This window comes from Coturnix japonica, chromosome 2 (assembly GCF_054131305.1).
Source record: "Coturnix japonica strain WE chromosome 2, WE-NBRP24, whole genome shotgun sequence".
Lineage (NCBI taxonomy): Eukaryota > Metazoa > Chordata > Aves > Galliformes > Phasianidae > Coturnix > Coturnix japonica.
In genome coordinates, this window is record NC_140664.1 from 19,356,565 (window position 1) to 19,383,646 (window position 27,082).

A 27,082-nucleotide genomic window follows, 5' to 3' on the forward strand; every position below is an offset into this window, starting at 1 on the left:
GCTCTTCTCATTCTTCTTCTAACAGGCCGTGCTGCAGGATCTTTCTCAGCACATTAAATTGCTCTTATAAAAGAAACCACCTCACGCTCCTTGTAGGGGAGAGTTAGAGTTTTTCAACTGATGTACACAGCAGCTAGAACAAGGTAAAAGAGCAGCCTTACATCCCTGCTGTCCAAACACACCTTTCTTAATAAAACATGAAATAACAAAGTTAACAGCTGAGCAAACAAAACAGGTGCTCGCTGTTGCAGCTTCAATTACTATTTGTGCAAATAAACTACAGACTCCAGTGGAAGGGCGCTATTTATAGTTGTGGGTTTAGGTGTCTTGTTTTTGGTAGCCCACCAACAAACCCAGCAAGAATTTGCTCTTAATTCCAAAAAAACACTATGCTCTACTGCAATTCGGAAACATAATTCAACTTAGAAAGTTTATATATGCTTACATGCACATAGATTTTATGTATGTATGTATTCCTTCTATAACGTATTGATTTTTTTTCCTCCTTGATTGGGCTATTGACATTTCACATATGTTCACTTTTACTACAACAGACTTTTTAAAAGCTTCAAGTGGATTTTTGTGTTAGATTCTTTAGCACGATATTACAGATAAAAGTTAGGCATGAATGCCTTAAGTATTCATATCAGTATGCGATATCAAATCAGAGCACTGTGAGCTTTTGTTTTCATAACAAAGAAGTGTACACAAAACTCAAAAGGTAATTATAATTATACATCTATGTGCTTACTTCATATGGGAGTTCTTAGACCGCTACAGGATCTTTATTTCAAGCAGCTTTTTTATTAAGAAGATACTTACACTAAAGACCACTGATTACACACTGAAGTGATGTCATGTCCCATCTACCCCATTTACAGGTTAAGTCAGTCTTAAGAATATTACTGAAAATGTCTACTGTAAGAAGAAAGAAAAGTTGCATACAACTGTATCACATTCTCTGTATTAAGATAAAGGATTGTGCTTGGTTTGGTTATCCACATCGTATGTATATCTGAAATTAGAGCTGGTAATTTCCAGACTTTCACAGCAATGTAAAATGCATAAAAATAACACTATTAACATACAGCAGGCATAAGCCTACATGAAAGATAAGGACAGGTAGGTACGATCACCCATGCGAGACAGAAAACAGTTTATACCATGCACATTTCATACAGTTGTGTCCTGCCACACTCAATATACTACTTAAGAGAAGGCACTCTTTCATTTTAAACAGAAAGTTGAAGACATACAGTCCACAAAATGAGTGCCCAAACATTGTGTTCCACATTATGTGGAACAAACAAAGATTAAATACCACTGCGTTGCAAGGAAGCAAATAGAGCTTAACAGCCTACATTAGGTCTTATTCTAAGCTTTTGTTGGGTTTTGGGGTTTGGTGGTAAGGGAGTGGGGGGAAGAGGAAAAATGCAGTTTTAAAATCAGGGGGTATTAGAAAAGCAAGTCACTTATTTGAGTCTTTTTCCTAAGTGGTTAAAAGAACTATGCAGCAGCTCCACAACCCCTTTTTATATGTACACCTGGGAAGAATACTGAATCCTGTTACTTTCCTCAGTGTTACCCTGATGTGGTTTAGACCAGATGTTTAAATGTTACAGTACGTACATTTTCTTCTCTTCTTCCAAGGCAAAAGCAAAATAAGAGGAATATTTGACTTCACTCCACAAGAGACCTATTTAATAGTTTGGCGGTTATGTAAGTAAAGGTAGCTTGGCTAAGTCAATGTTGACGACATACAGAACGACATGATCCTAATGAGTTGGAAAATATTGGCTCTCATGAGATTCAACCAGATGCTACTGCGCTGAGAAAGCTACTGTATTATTGAATTTCATTTTTATGAGGTAAAATTTATTATTCAACCATTAAGGTATCCCACATGAAATCTTGCATAAAATAGTTTTACAGTTACTTTCTGGAAAGTAGATTTTATTTTAACTTTAAGACATCATTTACATGAGGGATTCAAATGCCTATTTGATCACCTTCAATAGAGAAATGTAAGGTCTGCAAGCAATTTTCCCAAAAATACCAGATTAATGGAACCGAACTGTCAACAAAATAATGAACTACCTGAACAGGACAAGGAAAAAGTGGTAGCAAGTTCCAGTTTTCCAGAGTAAACTAAAGCCATGTGTGACTGTGTATATGTTTTTCTGGCAGGCTGAAATGGTTAGAAACTGAGTGCTTCGGGTACACCTACTAACAAATGAGAAAATCCACAATGAAATTACTCCAAAGGATTAATTATTCTCAAGTTCTAAACAATTGTGACAATATTTACCAAAGTTGTAGTATTTTGTATAATTATTCTTGTAAAAAATATATTAGTAAAAAAAAAAAATTAGTAGCATCGTTAATATGTCCACTTGTAAAAAACTTAGAAAGTACAATGTATTTCAGATTCATGTTTCTTTTTACATGTATAGTGGACAAAACGGAAAATAGGGATTCTTCTCAATCATGTATAATAAGTAATGTGATATTCAACTACCACATAAACATTCTGTTGTGCTTATAGTGAGAATGAATTATAAAAAAAAAGCTTGGGTAAACAAAATAAACTAATCCTCAATGAGTTCTGTCCAAACTGAAGACAAAAATTCATTGCTTTCAAAATTTGATCAAAGAGCTAGTGATATCCGTACATTCCAAGTCAGTTGTAATTACAGGTCTGCATGCAGCAGAATTAAATTGTTTCAAGGTAAGTATGGCACAACACTTACACGCAGGGTAGCATCACAATAATTACTAACATAAAGAACACACACCTCTCTTTATGTACTTGTATTAATTTATTCCCCACACATTCTCAGCTCAGCCAGACGGTTTACAGCCTGTGACCTTTTAGTGGTAGTTTTAAGATAAGCCTTATTAATGTAAGAAACCAAAACACACACAACTTGCTTTTAAGACTTCAAAACTCATTTTTTCAGTCTCTTCTCCTATGGATAAGTTAATCAAAAGAAACTGATGTACTCCTATGTCAAAAGTCTATTTGATGAATGCATAATATCTAACAATCAACAACTTCAAACTACTTGAGGAAAGTGGTTTTTTTTCCTGATTGTCAAAGGTTTCTGGAAATCAGAGGCAAGTAGAAAGGTGGGGGAGATAAGAGGGTTCACATGCAAACAATTTTCTCTTATTGTATTCCTTGAATCTACTCACATGAAGAATAGTATACTGAAGTTAGGCGGTTTGTTCCGAATCACTACCTCACCTTCAGCCTGAGCTAGTTTGGAGGAAGTTGTGGAGCCAAAACATGAACTAAAGTAATCACAGCACCAAATGCCATATACCAGCTTTAACTTCTGTCTTCTGTGTTTCTGGGAATAGACAGTGCAGACGTACCTTTTGAAGTTGCATCCAGAGTATCTTTCAACAGTTATCCCAGATGACAGATTCCCAGAGCATGTCTCTAAAGCATGTCTGAGACTCTCAAGAGCATGTCAAAGGGCAACAGACACATGCTCTTCTGTGATATATTTGCCCCTTCCTACAACTCATGCATCTATACTTGTCTATTAATTTTTTAATTCTTTGACTTTTAGTTGTTTTCCACTTTAACTCTTCAATCAACAGATATCGTAAATACAGATATATGCAGTCACAAAAAAAACCCACTATGTAAACAAATGGCAAACATTTGAGACTAGCCACGTGAAAGAAAGAAAGAAAACAGAAAAAATATGAAGCCTCATCTCTTCAAAACTGGTAGATCAGACTGGAAGGATAAAACACACCATTTCTCTTGGAAGACACAATCTGCTTATAAAGGATAAAAAAGCAAAGTGGTGTACTTCACATCAGTGAGTAAAATCTGGTTGCCCAGATGATAAGGCAGGCTTGTTGATAGTCTCTGGATCATCAATAACAGGACAACAAACTAAGAATGTCCTTTCTTTTTGAGAGTAAGGTCATGTCTGGTTGCTTTTTCTTTCTATTTACTTTTAACAGGGGAATAAGAACATTGAAATAGACAAAGCTGTTTGTCCTGCTACCTTTGACTGAAAATAATGGATGGCTTTTGAAATTGGAAAATGTAAAGGTAGGATATAATTTGCGCAACACTAATCATGAAACACAAAGATTATGATTCTTGTAGCAGTAGAATAAAAGCAATGAAGTCCAAGAAAGAGATCCCCTGGGAAATAGAAGACAGTGAAGATTCCCAGTTTTCCTGCAGGAAAAAAAATTAATAAAGTATCCAACCAGTACACTGAAACAAAATCAGGAAAAGCCACGGAAGAAATAAGAAAAAGCTATAAAAGAAAACAGAGCAAAGATGCTTATATTTTGTATAAATTTGGTTTAAAAAAAAAACAAAAAACCAACATCAACTGATCCACAACATCGCAAGAATGGAAAGCCATTAACTTCAAGTACGTTTCTACTACTGTGCACAGCTGAAAAATGAATTATGAACAGATGGAAAACAGTTAATACCATTGATGAAAAGGCCATCTCTGTGAGACATTAAGGCACGTGAAAGAAGCTCATTCTCACACTGACAAAAAAACTCAAAATGACAGTGGCAGAATGGAGATCCCCAAATAATCCACTGCCCAGCTACTCCTAGGCCCACCACAGAAGCCATTAGTCCTTTAAAAGCCCATCTGCACAAGTCTAGAGGAGCTCAGGGGCAAACAACAGCAGGTGGAAACAAGGGCTCCTGAAAAAGAATCAAAGAATCAGCATTAGAGCAGACTCCAGGGCTCATACGCCCATATATCTGTATCTGAGAAGACAGTCACTGGGCAGATAGTTTCTTGGCAGATCTGCCAAGTATCTGCATGCCACTGTGAAATTCTGCCTTAGCCTCCTCTCAGCACACTATCCAAACTTTGTTCCTTCAATCACTTTCAATGGAAATACATGTAAAGACCCAGACGTAGGTCTCAATAGCCTACCAACCCTCTCCAATTTCTCTAAAATTAGGAGCCACAAAACCAGGTGCTCACTGCAGGTTCAGCCACACCACAAAAGAAAATATCAGTAAACCTTGAGATGGATTTCTGATGTCCAAAAATGAGAAAAGCCTAAATCTCACCTCTGAAAGGAAGACACAGAGAAATAAAAATCAGTCAGCTTATTTAACATCAATTTAAGATTAGAATGCTGAGAGAATGTGATGAGTAACAGAATACTACAGAAAGACTGACTGCCTAGTCAAAGGCTTTAACTACAGTGCAAATAAGAAATAAGTTGAACTTTCAACCACTATTTTGTGTTGGAGAAGCTAAGGTGAATGTTAGTGTATCAGTATCAGTGATTAACAGCTGTGCCTTCTTTAATAATTAAAAAATTACAAATATTCTTTTTCGCTATGCTACTTTCCTAGTTATACATAATTCCACACACATATAGATGCTGCCATTAAAGTATATGCAATCCACCTCTAAGTATAAGCACAATTTACAAAGCATGATCTTAAATTTTATCCAAATGTATTCCAACAAAATGTTGCAGACTTACAGAATGAAACAAGCCAAACGTTAGAGCAAATTTGCAGACAGAAATAATTTCGTAGCTTTGAATTCAAAACTCTCTTCATCTACTTAATGTGAATTAGAACTACAGAAGCATATAATTTATTAGGACAAGCACTAAGCCATAATAAGAGATCAAAACAAACATAGCATGCTGTTCGTTCACTTTAAGTACTTAAAATTTGTGCTCCATATTTCTAATAAATGAATTTGCAGAATACAATGATTGTGTAGTCTAATCTACCATTCTGCCTCTAATCACGATTTACCATATCTGATACATTCTCTTTACACATTCTCCAAAGTTGGAAATGATGGAGATTTCAGAGGATCTAAATTATTTGCATTGTGTTTATACACAGTAATATATGTAATTTATATATGTATGTGTGTGTGTGTGCATGTGTGTGTGTATATATATATATGTATGTACACACACACACACACATATTATCTTCTGGATGACCTTTATGATGTGGTCCTCCCAGCAAACTGGCCAAAATCTCCCAATATTGTTCTGTATTTTTAGGAAACCACGTAATGAATTAAAGGATGTCACACACTATTCAAGTCCATGGTTTAAAACAGAATATATACATGAACATCACAGTCTTTTTGACAAAACCTATACAGATCAAGAAAGATGTTCAAACAAGCATTTGATAGATTTGACAAAGGCGAATGGTCCAACATCCATGTAGCAGTAGAGTTGTGCACAGAAAAAGCTGAATTATCAGGAATAATCTCAGAAACCTATCATACTTTGTAGTCAGATTATTACAGAATTCTTAATTGAAAATTAAGATTTTCCCACACAGTCTTCAGCTTTGGAGTTCCTTTTCTTAAATATAAGAAATAAAGAAAGCTGGAGCACAGTGCAATATCAAATGCAAGAGTTGACTCAACTCTATTAAAACCTTGGTGGTATCAGAAACAACAGAAAATGGCATTTTGGAATCAAACTGTTCCTACAGAGAGCAAGAAAATCTGTCAGACATCCTTCATCTAAGAATTTCTTCACAATTCTAAGTCTACACAACATTCTATCCTGAATACACAAGGAATTCAGCAAACGACTTAATGTCTACATGCAGATGCTGAAAAAGGCACTGTCCTGGAATGTCAGACTGCCAAAGTCAGAAGGATTTCCCTAGAATGAAAGGCTTCACATTCTTTTATCACTCTCATTTGTACCACTCTCACCATTTTTTCCCCCCAAGATTTGGGCAATGTTTTAACAGTAGTGACATCTAAATACAAGAACCTTTCCCACTTTTCAAAGATGAAACTCAGTCTCTTTATCAGCATCCCCCAGCTCCGTTTTTAAATCCTTTAATTCCAGTACCAGCAGACAATCTTGGATAAATCCTTAAAAAACAGTATTTAAATTAACACACCAACATTAATGAAATAGCTTTGCACACAGGAAAGAGAAGGAAGGACAGGAAAAGCAAATCTTTTGTTTTCCTAACTTTAGCCATAACAAATAAATTCACTCAGGGAAACAAGTGAGAAGGGAGAAGTATATGCCAATATTCAATATGCTGAGAAAATACCAATACTAAAGTGACCTCAATTAGCAAAATGCCAAATGCAAACATCTGAAGAAGTCCCAGTTTATTTATGAGCTAGCTAATGCAGACCCAGATTCATTAAAATAGTTATGCATAGACAACACATGCAGGTGATAGTCTCAGCATTTTATCAGTAAGGAGTTATTTAGCAAGCATAATTTCTTCCCGAAATCCCTGGATGTTTTCCAAAAGAATGACAGGTAGCGAATTTCATTATTTACATCATCACCTCTGAGACTTGTATGTCTTCAGCTGTTTCACAACAGAAACCATTTATTTGTGGAACCAGATGAAAAACATATGCAGACCTTTAAAAAAGATCTACTTCTATTCGCCATTGATTAATAAAGCCCTTAATAATCCAGTATTTTTTATTTTATCCAAAAGCTTCACCTCAGAATGATCTTAAGTTAGAACATTATACCATATAAGGTAGAAAGGGTGGATGTTTTAGATGAGGGAATTATGGAAAAATTATCGTGTATGGGAAAATTAAATGTATCCAGAATTTGGTGCCAAGGAGTGAAGCTCAGTGGCTTAACTTACATCCTGGATTCTAAGCATAAGCTATAAATACTCATATACACACAAAAAACATTCTGTCTGTTAACTACTTTACGTAAAAACAGGGATTTAAAGGATATAGTTGCATGCACATTTGCTAACAGTTCTCCATATTATTATAATCAAGGTATTAATCTACCATACTTAACCAAAAGTATCACATATTTACCCGAAGACTGGAAGACTTCATTCAATAAAGCTTCATTTACCACCACAGAACTGACACTTCCAGCAGGATGACACCAGCTCTGATAAATAGTTTGGAGCAGAAGGGTTTGAGCTCTGGTTGCTTGAACTGTCAAATTTGGAAGTTCAAATATGCATTCTGTTAGTGGGACATGAGCTCGCTTGGTCCTGTTTAAAATATTGAGAGAGAAAAAAAAAAAATCATTAGTTTGATGCAGAAGAATAACAATTCAAAAGCTGAATTATAGAATAGCAGACCATAAGCAATTAAGCCTGTAAAGACAATCATGTGCCTATTAAAATTCCATCCCAAAAGAGCTTATGCTAAAATTCACTCAAAATAAGAGTTCTGTTAAATACTTTAACTTCGCATCTTCCTGTAAAACATGAGATAAAATAACTATTTTTAATCTAACTCTTGGTTTTAACATATTGAAATAAAAGCACATCAGCAAATCAAATTCTGTTCAAAACTTTAATGGAAAAATGTTTATTTGAAATCTTACTGTGAATCAGTAAAGAAAATGAAATATTTCTAGTGATACAAAAGTCTATATATGCAATAACCATACAATTAAGTACAAAACAAAAATCCACATTTTCCGTATTTACCTCCATATTCCATATTTGGCTGACATACTCAATTCACTAAATGTTTCTAAATAGGTAATAATATTTTTCATTCCTTTTAAATTTATAATCTAGTGAGGGGCTTCATGGCACTTGGAGAGCAGGACAAGGTAAAGGACATCCAGTTAGGAAATAAACTCTTCTGTGACAGCGTAGCCCAGTACCAACAGGAGAGCTCTTCAATAACTGCATAGAAATGAATTACCTTTTCTTCTTGTACTTACATTATTACCAGAAATTATGTAATGGATTCCCTAAGCACATGAAGGGAATGTGCCAAGAGGGCTCACCCAGGCTCCTTCCAGTGGTGCCCAGTGTCAGGACAAGAAGCCGTGGGCACAAACTGGAACACGGGGGCTTCCTCTGAGCACCAGGCAGCACTGCTGTGCAGCGCGGTGCCAGAGCACTGGCACAGGTTGCCCACAGGCTGTGGGGTCTCCTCCTTGGGGATGTTCAGAAGCCTCCTGGCTGTGGGCCTGGGGCCACTGCTCTGGGTGTCCCTGCTGGAGCAGGGGTAGGACAGAGGGGCACAGAGGGCCTTGCCAGCCTCAGCCATTCTGGGGTTCTGTGTTCATCTCCACCATCAACTAAGTAATTTAGACACTAAATATTGAAAGCAGGAGAAACATGCTAGGAGAGCAGTGACGATGTGATTGTGATCTGTTTAGTTTTGGTGGTTTTTCCACATTAGCTTTAATATGCCTTATGAATTCACATTTGCCATGTAATCTTTCAGCCCTCCAAGACGTTCTCAATGCATCACATAATCACACATTTTAAGCCCATGCTAATCAGACAAAACAATGGAACCCACAAACATTTGTGTAAAATAAGAATTGGAAACAGTGTGAAGTTGAGTTTGTTTGGTCTTTTCTTGCAGATAAGACCTGCTAATAAGCAGACCTAGAATCTCTCCAGGTCTCATACCTAACAAGATGGAGACTGCAGGATGCTCCTTGAACTCAGAAGCCAGCTAGTGAAAATATTGTTCCTTCTGCTCAAACTCTAAAATCTCTAGCAGAATGAAGGGCCAAAAATTCTGGCAATAAAGAGATTTCCTTGCACATTCTACCCTCAGTCAGGAGAGCGGCACTCCACCAAGTGAAGGAAACTCTGGGGACTCTATATAAACCTTTGGAGCCAGCTGTTCTATCTATCTACAGATTACTGAGAAAAAAAAAAGGAAGAAGCACAGCAGCAGAACTGCCTCTGAGTTACAACTCATTTGAAGCTGAAGATGACTGTGCTGTCAGCTTCAAGTGCCATCTCCAGAAAAAAAATGATGGATGAAAAAACTCTTGTGATTGTATGGGAGATGCCAGATGTGTGTGGTATTAGGAATTTCACTTAGAAAGAAAAGTTTGGTAAAACTGTTTGAAATGAACCAACAATCTTTGAAATTTAGAACTCCCATATTTTGTATCTGCTTTTTAATTTGAAAGCCGTAAGGATTTATCTAGAGGATCCAAACAGATCACATGCTGCGTGAGATTACTGCTCTAAGTGCAGCACAGTACATCAAAGGAGTACACAACATCTATATAGAACTCCTGAAGCTCATTCTGTGCCTAAGTGTGTAGTTCAAACACACTGTGCAGATTCCCAGAAAGCATTTCTCCTGAAAGGTACAAATACCCCATATGGCCATTTGAGACAAAAAATGCATCCAAATACATTTGAAAAAAAGAAAACCATTCAAAAATACAAACAAACAAACCTTAAGAGAAATACTCTAATTAGAAAACTATTATTACTTAACAAGATTTAATAAGAGACAAAACCTGAAAATAATATGAGTAAAGTCAGTAAATACGTAAATATGGAAAGATGCTGCCTGGTTTAAAAAATAATTATAAAATAATCTATACAGAACCACTGATCCAGACAGCCGAAGGAAACTTACAACATAATGTACTCTGAAACACTGAGATCAGCTTCCATGGAACACAACTGGCCAAAAATCACCACCTACTTTACTTGCTCAGATACATGCATAACCCCCCACTATAAATATACTGAAGCTTTTTAGTCACTAGAAGAAAAGCCCTGGGCGCCATGAAGAACATGCTGCTGTCTTGCAACACTGCAGCCTTTTCTAACGCTGGTTGAAGTGAGAACCTAAATTTACTTACGTAAATCTATTCCCATGAAAATGAGACGTCTTTTAGCAAAGCTTTTGCAAACATAAAAAGAAATGTAATGTATGGTGACACCAATTTAAACAAAATCTAACACTCCTATTATGAAGCCACTTACTGTAATCTTGTACTATTAATTCTATTGCAGAAGTGCAGTTTAACTGTCATTAGTTTATATTTTCTATTTCTTCCTTTCATTATTCAATATCATTATGAGGGGCTAAAATTATCCCTCCCAAAAAAATATACATCTGAAGATTCCAAAAGATGGGTTCCCAATGTAAAATCGGGAATGAAGAGGACAGGAAATCTCCCTCAACAAAATTCAGGACATACACAACAAGTATTACTAAACTTGCAGGCTTCGGAGAGCTATGACAGTAGCTGCATACAATGCAACAGTGGAACAGGTCTTACTTTAGAAGTCTGACTATTCATTTAACAGCCACCGTACTGAGCCATATGAAATATAGAAGTTTCAAATAAAACGTTCCCTTTAGGATAACCACAGTGTATGAAATTTCTTTTAAACAATATGCAAAATTCTAAGCTTTTTGTACTTTAACAGTCCCAGAGGAATGAAGTGCACCGTTCCTTTTCAGATAACTTGGGAGGAATAGGAAGCTGAAGAAAATAAATCCTTTTTTATAGAAAAAATAAAGGCCATAAAGGTGCAGGGAAGGGAAATGTATTGTACCATATGTGCAGCAAATGTTACTTAAAGGAAATTTTAACTAGTCCTGGCTAGTGATGAAAGTGCATTTATAATTCAGGATTTATTATGATAGTTTTGAAACACAAATAATGCATTTAAAAAGAACCTAACATACAAGGCTGCTACCAAACTGCACCTGTTAATACAGAAAATCCATCATTAATAAGGTACTGAACTACATTTAACCATAGTTTATGACTCAAGAGATACATTCAAGCAACGGGTGAAAATAAATCTGTAATTTTTTTTAGTAAGCCAAACCAGCATATCAATACTCTATCATTAAATATGTAATAAGCAACTGAACACAACTTCTTATCAAAACTCATTGCCATATTAAAAGAGTTCTGACACGATTGGTTTCTAAAGCCACTGCTTAAAACGCAGTGTAAAATTGTAACAACAATAGAAATAACTATTTCTCAAATCTTTACACTCAAGAGTTAAGACGCAGTTCTGAACATATGTTCATTTAACTGAACAGGTTAAAAAACTACCAATTCTAACACCCTTCTCCAGGGGAAAATAAATCCTAATGTAACTAGCGGGATAGACTACTCATTAAAGCTAAACTTGGACAAATTCCAGAATAAATTTAAGGAAATATGAACAAGCAAGTCTTGCTATGTAGTGGTATGGAGTGAAAATGAATCTATCCTAATTAAACGATTTTTAAATACACTTTGGTTGTACCCAGTCTGCTGACAAACTGTAATACACACTTGCTGAAATATTTGGATGAATCTGGCATACCATTAAAGAAAAGTTTTCTTCCTCGTTTTTGAATGAAAACACAAATTGGTCCTTATTATCTGCCATAGACAGACATCGCTATAACCAATCCATGTTAAATTCACAGGCCTGCTATGAAATATTTTCAGTTTGTAGACTTCAGGAACAGCAACTCATTCTTTTAAAATCAACACCTCCAAATGATTGAAAGAATATAGTGGTGAACAGCTGGCTCCAAAGGTTTATATAGAGTCCCCAACTGCAGTGCTGGAACCTGCAAAATGTTTCCAAAAATTTAATTTTTCTTATTACTCATATCCTGTATGGTAAAAAACTATTAGTTCATTTTTTCCAAAATAACAAAACCAGTAACCTGCTACTAGAACCCAGCAAATGGGCCTCAAAAGAACTTGAATGTAATTTAAACACCTTAATAATTTCAGTCAGCATTCATACACCTTTCCTCTTAGGCAAACAGAAAATGTATGTTAGTCCTATATTTGACTGGAACCTACACACATGCGTCAAATCCATGTTTCTACTTATTCTGATCCTTCATATCAAGAAAATGACCACTTTGATCCTTTTACTTAACAAAACTAAAGCAACTCAGTGAGGAAAGCAAACAGCATCAAATCTTTTAACACAGCACTAAGGTAGAAGAACGGGAAAGGAATATAACCACTACAGTTTGAACTAATTCTTTTTTCAATGCAGAACTACTGTCACTGTTACAAAAAAAACAACGCAGCAATATGACAAAACCACATATGCTACCACAACTTTTAGTCTTAAGACCCTATATAGTTAATAGTGCAAGAGAACCACACCTTATTATCACCAAATGATTAAATCTACTTTGAAAGTCTTGATTTCAAACACAACTCCAGAATTCATGCCTACTAAACTTCTTGGGCTCTGTAGGCATCACTAAGGAAGTCAGACCTTTTAGGTCACCTCGTAAGCAGGTGAGACAGCTGCTGTTGTCTTTTGCATCTTATTTGTAGAAAGCACTGCTAATAGTACAATTCACTACAAGGAAGAGAACAACTACATCGGAAATTTTGCAACCTTTCTTTAAAAAAATGAATTAACACCTTTCTGCAAATTTCAAATACAGCACTGGAAGGGAACAATTGTCATTTCTAAGCTGACTGTTGTCTACATTCTGGAAGTTTGGTTGTTTTTTTTTTAGCATCATTTTTGGAATTGAAATAGAGAGTGATGAAAACACCTTTGCCAGCATTAATTCATACATGAAATTCAGAAAGGCAGGGATTTCCTTGAAACAATTGGGAAAATAAAGCAAAGCAGGCCAAGTGCAAACTTTTTATCTTAGAAAGTGGTGAGGGAATTTGCATTCTCGGTTCTCATTACCACGAGAGTATGAATAGAACAATAAAGTTCAGCCCTGTACAGCACAGTAAAAACAAATGCACTATTACAGGAACCAAAAAAAAGATTACTAATATTATTAACATCTAAGAAGGAAGAAATCTTAGGGGAAAAAAACAAAAAACAAAAAACACAAGAATCTGGACACACATATTAGGAACTCGAAACTTTGGTCCCCAAAAAGGGACTACATGTTCAGTCTTATTTATGCACTCGATATAAAGCTCCAAGTCTAAGAAATGGCATCTTCTTAATTCCCAGGGATGTGTGAGGAAAAAACAGAAAACAAGGGATAAGAAACACCTCATAGAATGCGATCAATGACTGCTTTGAACTTCTTTTTTTTTCTTTTACATTTCATGTATCTATTTTTCCTTCACTTCTCCAAGAAGTCTGGCAATTTTCTTTACTAGAATCAAGGAATTTTGCTGTCATTTATGGAAATCGAAAGGATTTGGGGAAGAAGGAGAAGGGACGGAATAAATACTGCATAATTTAGCTGCATTATGTCTAAAGAGATCCAAATAAAAGAACTTGGTACTTATAACTGAGATTTAAAAAATACAACAAGAAAAGAAACACCAAAAAAAAAAAAAAAAAAAGGAAAGAAGCAAGAACACTTCCTATGTGGAACAAGTGGCTTTACGAAGGTGGTACAGAGGGGATTGTACTAGAAGCAGTGCATTTTACATCAACTATTTGAGCCACACCTGGCCTCTTCTCAGGAAAACCACTTGCTGGTAAATTATAGAAAATGTGGATATGGAAATATGCAGGAACTTAAAGATGCTTTGGCTGGAGATGTAATTAATCAAGACCAATGGAACCACCAAGGGAAATCAGGTAGAAGTTAGAATTGCAGTTCTGAATAAACCTCTGAACAGCAGAGTTATGTAACTGCTAAGAGAAAGAACATAGCATTACTTTTTTTTTTTTTTTTTTTTTTTTCAGCTTCTGTAAAGCAAGCATCATTGCTTTAGATAACACAATATAATCAAATCTCAGAACCCACCGGGGTGGAACAGAGCCTTAGAAACTGCTTTCCAATAAAGTAGTGCGCTGTCCAGACACACCACCTCTACCCCCTTCCTCTCCCCTTTTCCTCCCATTTCCCCCTCCACACACTCCCAGAAGCAGCAGCAACAGCCATTAAATCAATCCTCTAAATCTGCCACATAGAGCCATTTGGTTGTCATTAGCAGGTAAAACAGGGAGCCAGGAGGGCTCAGAAACACGTTGGGTGCTCAGTGAAGAAAGCTGCCACAACAGTCGCTTGCAGAACATGATGGCATAAACCAAGAGCTGGACATGAAAGCTGCTGCCGTATGACAAGGAGACATGTCTAAACTGCTGTTATCAGGAAAGCAAGAACCACAATGGGCAGCCCTCAGAACAGCAAAGACTTCCATCTTGCTTTCATGCTGCCAGAAGAAAAAGCAGTAACTCTCACAGAAACCAACTGTTCCAATGTGAGGGAAATTCACTCAACCACTTCAGCACCTAATAACATAGATGCTTACAGGTATTTTTGTAGTACTGAATTTCCAGGGGCACAAAGATTTTTTTTTAATAGAGATTTCTATCCAATACAATCATTTAAAATTGCATTCATCCTTTTTTTTCCTGTAAGTTACTGTCAAATTATCCTTCCTATTTGTAGGTAAGCTGCAAAAGGAGGGAGCTCAAATACAAATCAGTTATCTCTAATAAATTCATTTCAAAATGTACAGATATTTCATCTTGGCCCATTCCAGCAAGTTAATGATTTCAAATCTCAACTCAGAAATCAGCATTCAACTGTTGTCTTACTACTCTTCGTAAATTATAGTACATTTGAATATTACAGATATATTATTTAATAGAAACAGCCCCGTATACTCCCCAGTTCATAGGCCCTATGTATGGTGAGGACTGCTCCACACGCCAGAGCACAGCTACTCAGAGATGACCCTACCCTGCAGAATTAAAACTTAATTATTCCTGTAAAAATCTTTTTACTTATACCCAGTCAGAATCTCCCCACTTTTAGTTTGAAACCATTTCCTTTCATCCTAACACAACAGACTCTACTGAGGAGTTTCTCCCCTTCCTCCTTACAGTCCCACTTTAGAAACTGTGAAAGGCTGCTATCAGGTCTCCCCAGAGCTTTCTCTTCTCAATGCTGAACAGCCCCAGCTCTCTCAATCTATTCAAGCAGGGGAAGCCTGATTTTAGTTCTTCTTTGGTTCTTCCTTTTTTGTTCAAACTGCCCTCCAAAATTCTTAAAAAGAAAAAACAAACAAACAAACCTGTTTCAGGAACCAGAAGCTCAAGATGCTAGTAATATCAAAAGCTAATGAAAATCAGACAATGCATACCAAACATACAGGTTCAGTGGAGATCCAAACATTAGTATGTGCTCGACACAGTACCTGTTCCTCAGTATGTACAGACAGATTAATTCTGTATACTTTCAAAGGTGTTGCTGAACATGCACATAAATATGACTTTATATTTGGCTCATGTGTTGCTTTGACTGAAGATACATAAAGTTTTTTGGTCCACGGTTACTTGGTCACCACTTGTGATGATTATCCAATTAATCTCATCTTGTCACATTGTCATGCTTACAAAAATAGGTGTATGAAGACCAGAGAGTTTCTGGTACTGCACTCCTAGTGGAAACAAAGGCTATCAATCTGAGGCCAGATCTACAGAGGCTAAGGATATGTTATGGTATACAATTCCATACTATTTCAACAACATAATTCTATAGGGAACTATAAGCCTTAATGCCTGTAAAGTCAACCTATTTTCTCGCAGTTACAGAATTGAACAGCTAAAAAATTTTACAGCAATGCTTTTATTCCTATCAATTCCCAGGACATTTTCATTAAAAATAAATAAATAAATAAATAAATAAAATGAAGGGAAAAGAACAACTGTAAAACAAAGGTACACTTCTTCCAAAACAGACACAACTATGACAACAACTGTTCTATGTACTCTTAATTTCAGGATGCAAGTTTTGAGCAGGCTACATCTCAACTAGACAGCTAAACAAGGCCAAGTGCAGGCATCAGTAACAGACTGTGACTGTACATACCAACTATGCTTTCTCAAACAATGTTTAAGCAATGTTGAACAGACCGAGCATGCCAAAAGTTCTCTTGAAGGATGGTTACTGGCATGTTTTATTTAGTAGTGTAGATTCAACTTCATGACATTTCTCTTCAAGATTCAATCACACAATTTAAGGAGAAAAATAATACAAAGCACCAATTGCAGGCAAAATTCTGGAGAGAGAAAGAACAAACACTGTGCAAAGAATCACCACCAGTGGATCTCCAGAGGCCAGAGTTTACACGGGTAAAGACTCAAAGTAAGAATCACTGTAAATCCTAACCAGTTTTCTACAGTTGTTGATAATACTAAGAGAAAGGGAATTTTCAGATGCAACTAGCAAAAAAGATGCATGTCTTTGCAATCCCAGTTTTTTTTAGCATTAATTCAAAATGACAGCACTTCAGCATTACAACAAAATTTTACACATCTCTTGCCAGCCTCAAGTAAAGCAAGAAACAGCTTTAAACCTGAAAATCCTACACATTTTGAATGGTGTTCCATTTACTTTTCCTTAGCAAACGTCTGCAAATACTAATGGCAACAGTTACTAAAACCAGGATAATGTATTCACCATGTGCAACCACTTTCCCTGAGCAGATACTAGTTAATAGGTTTAATTTATTTTCACTGAAGAGCCTTGACGATTAATTAACCTAAGTAATTACACTAGAAACAGTACAGATGACCACCCCTTGCAGTCAACTTCGCTGGTTTTCCTCCTCATAGAGAATACTGAAAAATACAACTGCTTCCAATTTACATTGATTAAAAAGTGAACTTTTAACAGATTTGCTGAATGCTGCCTGCCACATCTGCTGAGAAGCAGTAACATTAGATCTGGACTTAATTAAAAAAAACTATACTAGAAGTTTCCAACTGAAGTTAATTTGTAATCATAGTAATCAAGCTACAAGTCATGTACGCAGAACGCAAAACCCCTCATGGGCAGAGGGTCCTTCTTGGTAACTGACAACAGTTCCTTCCAAAAGACCACAGCTGAAAGTGTCACAAAACATTCTTGCTGAACCTTGATGTATTAATATCAACACAAACTAAAAAAATACTCTGTAAGGAAGTTCCTTACACGCATTCATTCTTACATGCAAGCACTGCCTACTCAATTTTTATTATAAAGATCACTTAAACTGCTTTCAGTGAAAGATCATTCTCATGTTAAAGCTGTTAAATCACCCTGTAGCGGTGTTCACAACTTAACTGTGATACACTGACATACCTGCTCCTCCAACAACGATGTGCGGCCACAATGAAAATCCCAACTAAAATAAAGTTCGATTTGGCATTTTGATGTGACACATTTTCTAAGCAACGGCATAGAAGTAACAATGCTGAAGTAATCCAGTATACTCCCTAGACTGTTCACATCTGAGGGAATTATACCTCTTCAGAAGCCACAACTGTTTTTGGCAGTTCCTGCACAGTCCATATCACTGACATTATCTCAACAGTTCAAGCAGGTTTTCACACATGCTAACTCTAACTCACATTACACTGATGTGGATGAAACACTCTGCTGTCCCATATGCTGATGTTCAGTTGTGCAATCTCAGATACTTTCTGTTTCGAAGGATACCCTGAATTTTCATCTGGCAGTTATATCCAATTACTGACATAACTAATAGTCACAACTGAATGCTACGAAATGAGTTTCATGTGTTTTCAACCTGTTTCTGCTTCTGACTCAGGAACCAAGCATACCCCTCAACTGCCCATGTGAAACACAATCCACATTCAACCAAAACTGACATTACTTTTGATTTACTGTGACTAGCCAATATACCAGGCTGCCAAATTCAAGACTCAAGTGTCAATTTATTGGAGAACTTCCTTGATTTATGATCTAACACAGTCTTTGGATATGTCTGTGCTTCTTGCCACTTGTCTCATACTAGTGCACCACTGTGCTTAACTGCATGACAGCTGCATCTCTCAGCTCACAAGCTCACAAATCAACCACCATTTTTAGCTGTAAGCAACACTACTTCATGGAACTACCCAACTACCCTGAAAGTATGTTTCAGTTGCAGTAGGGACAGAATTCACTCAATTCCCCCATTACCTGCTTTTAATCCTCCCCCTTCAGCATGCAGCAAATCCTAAAATGTCCCATTGTTATCACAGTAGCACCTTGCTGGTAAGACAATTTCCTTGCTAACCAACAACCTCTAATTGTTCAGCAAACTGGATCTTCAAAAGCCATATTGTTTGTGAATCAACATGAATTGGTCTCAATTGTGCTCCAGCACACAGGATTATCAGGACAGCCCAGATGAGTGGGTACACACCAAACATTCTTATTGGATAGGAGCATGAGTAAAATGATGAATTGTGCCAAAGTGTGGCATATCATTACATGGCTTTGATTAAGCTAGGGATGTTTAACTTGTAAGGGATGATGGAGTAAAATAGAACTAAGGCTGTAAAAGGACGAAAAGATATATATACATAATTTTTTTTTTACACTGTTCCTTTTACAATAACTAAAGTTTTAACAGAAATCCAAAAAGTAGAAGTGCAAAGTTGTCAGAACCCTCACCAATTTTCTAATGTTAAAGTTATAAATGAAAAATTTAGGATGTAATTATGTGTACAAAGCATCCATCTGGCATTTACGTGGCCACCAAGTTGAAACAAAAGCTTGTCAGGTAAGAAAACTAAAAATGCCACAGGCTGCTGGCAATGCATGTTTCTCAATATTGTTGTATAATAGTTAGCCAAAAGGAGGTTGTGACCCAGCATGCCAATCTAATATACGTGTAACAGATTGTAGAGACATAGTAAATATTTACCTTTATAGTTATTTCCCCACTCTAACATGCCCCTTAGAACAAGTTCTAAACATTCTTTGAACACCGCCAGATAGAGTGACTCCAGCTTCCTGGGCAGCCCATTCCAGCACCTGATCACTCTTTCAGAGAAGAAATTGTACTTAATATCCAACCTGAATTTCTCCTGGTTCAACTTGAGGCTCTTCCCTCTAGTCCTATTACCAGCTGCACAGAAGAACAGGCTGACTACAACCCCGCCACAACCTCCTTTCAGGCAATTATAAAGATCAAGGTCCCCCCCTCAAGCTTCTCTTCTTCAGACTGAACAATCCCAGCTCACTCAGCCACTCCTCATAAGACTAGTACTCCAGACCCCTGACCAGCTTTCTTGCCCTTCTCTGGACATGTTCCAAGGCCTCAATGTCTTTCTTTTAATGAAAAGCCCAAAACTAAACACAGTACTCAAGACACAGCCTCAGCAGCACTGAGTACAGAGGCAGGATTGCTATCTTGCTCCTGTTGGCAACACTACTTCTGATACAAAGCCAGGATGCCATTGGCCTTCTTGGCCACCTGCGCACATTGGTGGCTCATGTTTGACTCAGCATCAACCAACACCCCCAGATCCATTTCCTCCACACAACCTTTCAGCCACTCTGCCCCAAACCTGTAGCATTGCCTGGGGTTGTTGTGGCCAAAATGCCGATCCTGGCAGTTGGTCCTTTTGAACTTCATCCCATTGGCCTCAGCCCAGTAACCCATCCTGTGCAGATCTCTCTGTAGGGCTTTCCAATTCCCAGGCAGAGTGGCACTCCCTCCCAGCTCACTGTCATCTGCAAGCTCACTGAGGGTGCACTTAATGCACTCATCGAGGTCATCAATAAAGATACTGAACCACACAGGCCCCACTACCGACCACCGTGGAACACCGTTGATGTCTGCTCACCAGCTGGATTTAACTCCATCTACCATCACTTTCTAGGCCCAGCCCTCCAGCCAGTTCCTTACCCAGCAAAGGGTATACTTGTCTAAGCCACGGGTTGCCAGCTTCTCCAAAAGAACACTGTGGGAGACAGTGTCAAAGGCTTTGACAAAGTCCAGGTAGACTACATCAACAGCCATCCAGTAGGTCACTCAGTCATGTAAGGAGATCGGGTTGATCAAGTACAATATGACTTTTATGAACCCATGCTGGCTAGGCTTGATCCTGTAGTTGTCCCACACATTCCACGTGATCTCACTCAGCATCATCTGAATGGTTACTTATAGGATGTTGAGGTATCAAGAATATTCAATAACTACTCTGTATTCTGTGATCACTGAAGTACAGACTGTGAAATCCCAGTCACTAATTTACCCAGCACCAACTCGTTTATGAAAAGTTCATTCAGATATTTAACATTACCAAATATCACACAAGTCCATGCTGGTGCTCCCTGTAGAAAGCAAGCCAGCAGCTATTGCTCTGGTCTCAATATAAGGAAGAAACTCACTATCAAACCTTGAAAATGAATTACTGCAATAATTAACCAAACAGAAAGGATGCAGAGATAGATAATATCAAGGCTAATCATGTCCATATTCCACTAGGTTTCAGAAAATCAAAAACCGTCACGGGTGGAGACAGTGAGCTTTCCCAGAAATTTATAATGGAAGACAACAGTCTAGAGTACCTGTCAAAGGAAGGGAGTCAAGATAGACAAGAAAAGAAGGGGGAAAAAAAAAAAAAATTGATAAAAAGGACACAATCAGACTAATTTCAGGCTTATAAAACATAGTTGACAGTTCTAAAAATCAAGATATCAGAAAAAACAAAGGAAGATAACTCAGAATCTACACTTTTTAACTCTTTAATATTCTGCAGAAGTGACATGGAATTTTATAAATAATAGAGGGTTCTTAACTCAGGATAGGCAGTTCAGCTTTACCTCATCTGTTACCACAGCAATTGCAATTGCAGCCAAAAGAAAAAAAATTATTTAACTCCCCTCAAGATTTCTGTTTGCCCATAAACATTCTTGTCATCCATTCTGGGCTTTAAACTATATTCTGCTAATTCTCAGTTGTTTTTAGACATCCTCCTGAAAGCTTTGAAAGCTGCTTTACAGTCTGGCATGCAACACTACATAAAGGAGCTGTAAAATATTGACATTAACATAGTATTATGCATCTTGTTATACTTGACAAAAATAAAATACCAGATGTTTTTATTTAAATATAAACATGAGTATACAACAATTTAAAAGATGTCAAAGACTTAGTTAACTAAGTTTAAATTAAGTTTAAAGTAAGTTTAAATCAATTTCATTTACCAGAAGAATGTGTATTAACTGAAATTAAAGCAGACATCAATCTAGTAAGTAAAATGAAACAGCACTTTTGCTACCTTAACAGTAATTTACAGGAATTTATTGGACTGTTGCTGAAATTTTGTTAGAATATGCTACTGATGTTTATCAGTTGAAGTTTTCAAAATACATATTACAACAATATTTAATATAAAGTATATTTTGAGATTATTACATTGAAACTAGAAAATAAAGCTATTCTACTGATTTATGTCAGAAATAAAGTTGAGATTTTCACTGCTAACTCAAAACATACTACCTGAGGGATTCCATAACAGTTCATAAAATGTCTTTGTTTTTAAAAGTATGTCTGTGGTATATATTTTCTACCACGAAATAGAAGAACACATGTAGCATCAGATGTGTGTACTTTAAGAAACTCTGGAATGTGAAATCTAAAAATCCAAATAAAACAGGTGGTATAATTTGGTGGAGGGTGGGGGGGAAGGAAAATGAATTTAAGTTTAATGACATTACCAGGTTATCCTACCAGACTAATTCTCACTCACTGCATGACTTCAATGAAGCTCTCAGTCCTCGTGCTGATTTCGATTTAGTTCAAGTGCTATTTGATGTATTTCATCTGGAGTTTTATTCACTTCAAACTACACTTCATTTAACCTGGCTGCTGCTGTACTCATTTGTTTTTCTACTTTATTACCCGCAAATTGGTGTTGCTTAGTTTAGATAAATTGTTGGAATAAGTTACTTTTATTTAATTTTTTCACACTGCTAATAAATAAATAACCCTTAGAAAGATATCATGTCACACAAAGTGCTAATGTTACTATTAAAATTCTTTAAAGTACACCCCTCCTGGTCTCACAAAAATCTTAATAAATTTTGAGTTGCTATTTTTAAGGCAACACCATTCCCCCCACTCTTGTTTTTATTTTTCCACATTATTAGTCTACCTGTTATTAGTCTACCATACTTTATTTTCCAGTTGGGCACACATCATAATACAAGGGGGAGGGGGAGGCAGCGAAAGACAGACAAAGCACATGAAAGGGAATGTGATAACCAGCACACAGCAGCACATGTGTGAGAGTGCAAGAAACCAACCACAAATGACCAAACACAGCGACAGCAGGCAAATGCAAAAGAAAGCACAAAAGCACTCATGAGAAAACACTAAGATTCAAATACCACTAGCTCAACAGATTTTTCAACTATTTTTAAGCTCTAAAATCATCATGTAGATCCGTGAGCAATTACAATATACTGAATAAATCTAAATTTGTGGTTAAATGGTAGCGTATTTCCACCATTAAGTATCACAGACCTGAGCTCAATATTAAATGTCAGGTTACGTCAGGAAAGGCTGTCAATCCTAACAGAGTCCTAATGTACTCTAATTAGTAAGTGTTGATTATTGGTTATCCTGTTGTTGTTGTTTGTTTTTTTTTTTTTAAGCAATATATCACAACAAAACAGCAGTTCATTTGAAATGCTTAGCATTGTTATGGACTGCTGATGGAAAATATTAGAAAGTCAATTAAGCTGCTACCACCTGGTGGTGTTCAGATTATGCTAAAAATGTCTTTTATTTAAGATGTTACCACAGCTTGTAAGAGAAAACCTAGTGTACCCTGTATGTAGAACTAAGAATGAATCCGGTACATTATTTTTCCCCCTTTCAAATAACCTAATAAACCTTCACAAACAACAAATTAACTACAGAACACAATCTATGACGTCAAAATATTTGACACGTTATCCTGTTTACTTGTTATTATACGCAGAATTCCTTACAAGGATTTAATCATTAAAAAACATATTAGAGGCTTAGAAAACTTAGTCCAATGAATAGCCAAAATGTATTTATAAAACTATTTTCAAGAAAATGCAAATCTTAAAAAAATATATTATACGTTGACATTCATGATCATAAGTTCATTTACTACAGAGCTTGCATAGCATCTTCTTTCATCCAATCAAACAAAGATCTGAAATTCTGACACACAACCTTACAAAGAGATCTGTTAACAATAACAGACTTCACAGTAGAATATGACAGACAGAAGAGACAAAGAGACAAAGACTTTAAGGAAATATACATAGAGCCTCTAATAAATAAATAAATATATATATATATATATATGTATGTATGTATGTATGTATGAAGCTTGGCATTTTTAAACTATTCATTACAAACATGAGTATGTTACTTAAATACACTGTACATCCTTCATGCTCACCAATATTTGGGAAACTTGATCAGTTTGCCATAAAGAGCAGTACTGAACGAGGGAATAACAGGAACAGGGAAGCTGTACAGTCCTCTACCGTCCAAAGAGGTCAGTGCTGCTTGAAAGCCAAATACCTGAAAACAAATACAGCTGGTCATACTGTATATCATTATGATTAGATCATTTTCAGATTACTTCAATATACTCTTTTCAATATAATTTTTTTGCAATTCATGATTCTATGAATATTTTGTATTATAATTACATGCATTGCATTGATTCTATGAATATTTTATATTATAATTACGTGCATTGCAAAAAAAAAATAGTTTTTACATATTTCCTTTTTGCCAAAGCATAAGAATTATTCATAAAACAGTTAAAATACATTATTCTGTACCTTTTAAATCTGCCAACTGCACATTGACTTTGACTCAAACTTCATTTTTCCTAATTGTAACATTAGCTTGAAAAGTGGTATTTAAGGAAACGAGATGATGCATTCAAAGTTTTTCTCTTGAGGAGACAACCTATAAGTTTCATCTCCATTACACTCTATGATTTTCCCCTGTTCTGTATGGAAAAGGGGCAGTTGTAACTTTCAGAATTATACTCTTTCTCTTGAAAAAGCTGATCAAACAGCTGCTAAAACTCTTGAACAGAAAAAGTCCTCCAACAAAAACCAAACAGATGACTTGCATATTGCTGTCCCAATCACTTCATATGTGACAGGAGAAAACATATCAGACAGAAAACTGAAACCTTATCATGCAATTTTGGGACGGTGTTTTTCATGCAGGCAGTAAGAATTTCAAATGAATGGATAACTGGAAATTTTAGCAATCAATAATAAATATTAAGATTTTAGTAGTATTCAAAAGTCTTTCAGATTGCCTGAGAGGAAAGTTCGTCCTAAAAGTATGCAAGATTACCTTAAAACTTGTTCTGAGATTTCAGCTTTCAATTGCATTAAAATCTGAGCAGATGGCAACTGAATAATTTCACAACTTCTTAGATTTCACTCAGCCTAGCAATAAGAACTTTTATAATGGATCTTTAATTGAGAACATTTGAAGTGTTTTCCTCTTATAATGAAAATATCTGAAATTGTTTGGCAAGAGTCTTTGCATACCTCATTGTGAAGATTTTGCTGTAATAATACAGGGAAAAGGCAATGCTTCTTCCTAATAATGTAACGGCAAGTTGCTACTTGTAATTAAGTGTAATCTACACACTCTGCAACTGTTATCTTTAAATAAAGGAAATGTTTCCTCAAATTATTTTAACTCAATACCACCACAAGAACCTTGGAATTAGTTTGCAGTGTTGCTTCAGATGAAGTTCTGTGTTTGTGCTACAGAACATTTGGCTCCACTCAGTAGTGATCCCAAATAATGTTCTGCAAAATGCATTTATTTGGCACATCCAGAAAACACTCTCCCTGGAAACTTAATGTTACCGTGAAGGATTATCTACACTTATTTTAACCTTTTTTCAGCATCCTGCAATAAGGAACAGAGCTCAAGACTTCTTTTACCTTCATATAGCAGTGTGAATAACAGTAATGAAGAAGGTTATCGGACGGCTGGCTGAGGCTGCTGACCGTATTTACCAGTTGCTCAGCATACATAGGTACAGAGTGTTCCAGGTTGATTTTATCCACCAATATTCTGATAGAAGGTAAAGGCCGCAGGGGCTGGAAGCTTGTAGCATTCAGCAATCCACTGAAGTTCTATGGGGGGGGAAAAAACATGTAACTATTATGCTTGCATTGTATTGTTTACACACTCTTAACATCTCTTTCTCTCAAACCAGACACACACAAAAGAAACGTATCCGCATGTAATAAGATGTACTGATTACCACAGCCTTACAGGTTGATATAAAAATAATTCTGTTAATCAAATCATGTTGAATACTGATTACTGAATGCTTAGCATAGCAAAACTCTCCACAACTCCCATTGCTGTAAATGGAACAAAAGATACTGACAACTGCTGTAAAATACAACCCACTGGAAAAAATAAATTAATTAAAAATAATAATGATGATGATGAAAAAAAAAAAACAAAAAACATTACCCTCAAGTACAAAGAATATGTAGTTAGGAGTCACTTGTGAAAAAACTCATTGGAACTATTAAGTATCAGACAAGAATTCCTAGAAATTGAATTCAATTGAGAATACATTTTTTTCTCTTCTAGTCATTTCTTATTAATAAAATACATTCTCATTTCTGCAGTAGGAGATAAACATAACTAAATCTTCACTACAAAACACTGCTTTATCCCTACTATACGTCAACTTTTTGCACAAGGGAAGGACGTCCTGTGGGAATAAAAATAGTATGGGATTCTTTTGCTGAAATTACGCTACATGTCCCCAAAAGATAAAAACAAATCCCCACTGTTAGCTAACAGAATTTCTGGCTCGTTCTGAGCTAATTACTTCACAAAAAATTTTATTTTATTTTTTTTTCTTGTGAGAATGTTTTCTTACTGTTGTTGCTTTAGTACATTTATGTGCTTTAAAGTAGTTCAGTGGGAAGGGACTTTCCAAGATCATGCAGTCCAACTTCCTGACCATGTCAGGGTCATTTCTTAAATTTTATTTATTATTAAGTTTCGTTCTCCCTGCAGTTGGTTCATTCTCAACATTTCCAAGTACCACAGACCACTCTGATCAACACTGCATGCAGATCAGTTCCCCTGAAAATCTTGAACATTTAAGACAAAGGAGGAATCATTAAGGTTCAGGAGAAAAAAAACTGATTCACTACTAAGTAATCAGATCAAACACAGTATGATCTACAGCAGTTGCATGTCCAAGAACTGCCTAAGTTTTGCTAATATCAGGGCTGGGACTAGAATAAACGGAGCTGCCTGTTAGGCCTCTACTGAGTATATGTGTTCAAACATTTCCAGTATGACTGAGTATGGGAAGACCTTCAAAATGGCAACAAGTTTGCTTTTGATCCAAAGGTTTCTCTAAAAAACATCAAGTCACAGCTATTTCTTTTCATGTGTGTTTAATGACTAACATGAACCCAAACCATTCTATGATTTAAAATCTTTTTCCTCCAAATGTTATTTTCATATCAGTACATACCTTCAGTTTTAAAAATTCTAGCTAGTTAATGCATGCTCTGCTGACCTTAGTTATCTGCATGGAAAGTTCATGTGTACCAAACTCATTTGGGAA

General features: G+C 36.2%; 1 protein-coding gene across 9 annotated transcripts in view; it reads right to left on the reverse strand.

The window, feature by feature from the left end:
- VPS13B (vacuolar protein sorting 13 homolog B) overlaps nucleotides 1-27,082 on the reverse strand; it is a 394,840-nt gene that overhangs the window by 307,184 nt on the left and 60,574 nt on the right. For all 9 annotated transcript variants that reach the window (XR_014942476.1, XM_015856027.3, XM_015856030.3 and 6 more), the window contains 3 exons: nucleotides 25,419-25,613; nucleotides 23,891-24,015; nucleotides 7,824-8,008 (listed from right to left, as the gene is read on the reverse strand). Coding sequence is in view for 8 of the 9 variants with exons in the window: in XM_015856027.3 (XP_015711513.2) it covers nucleotides 7,824-8,008; nucleotides 23,891-24,015; nucleotides 25,419-25,613 (505 nt within the window). In the remaining variant the exon portion in view is untranslated. The remainder of the gene's footprint in view (nucleotides 1-7,823; nucleotides 8,009-23,890; nucleotides 24,016-25,418; nucleotides 25,614-27,082) is intronic.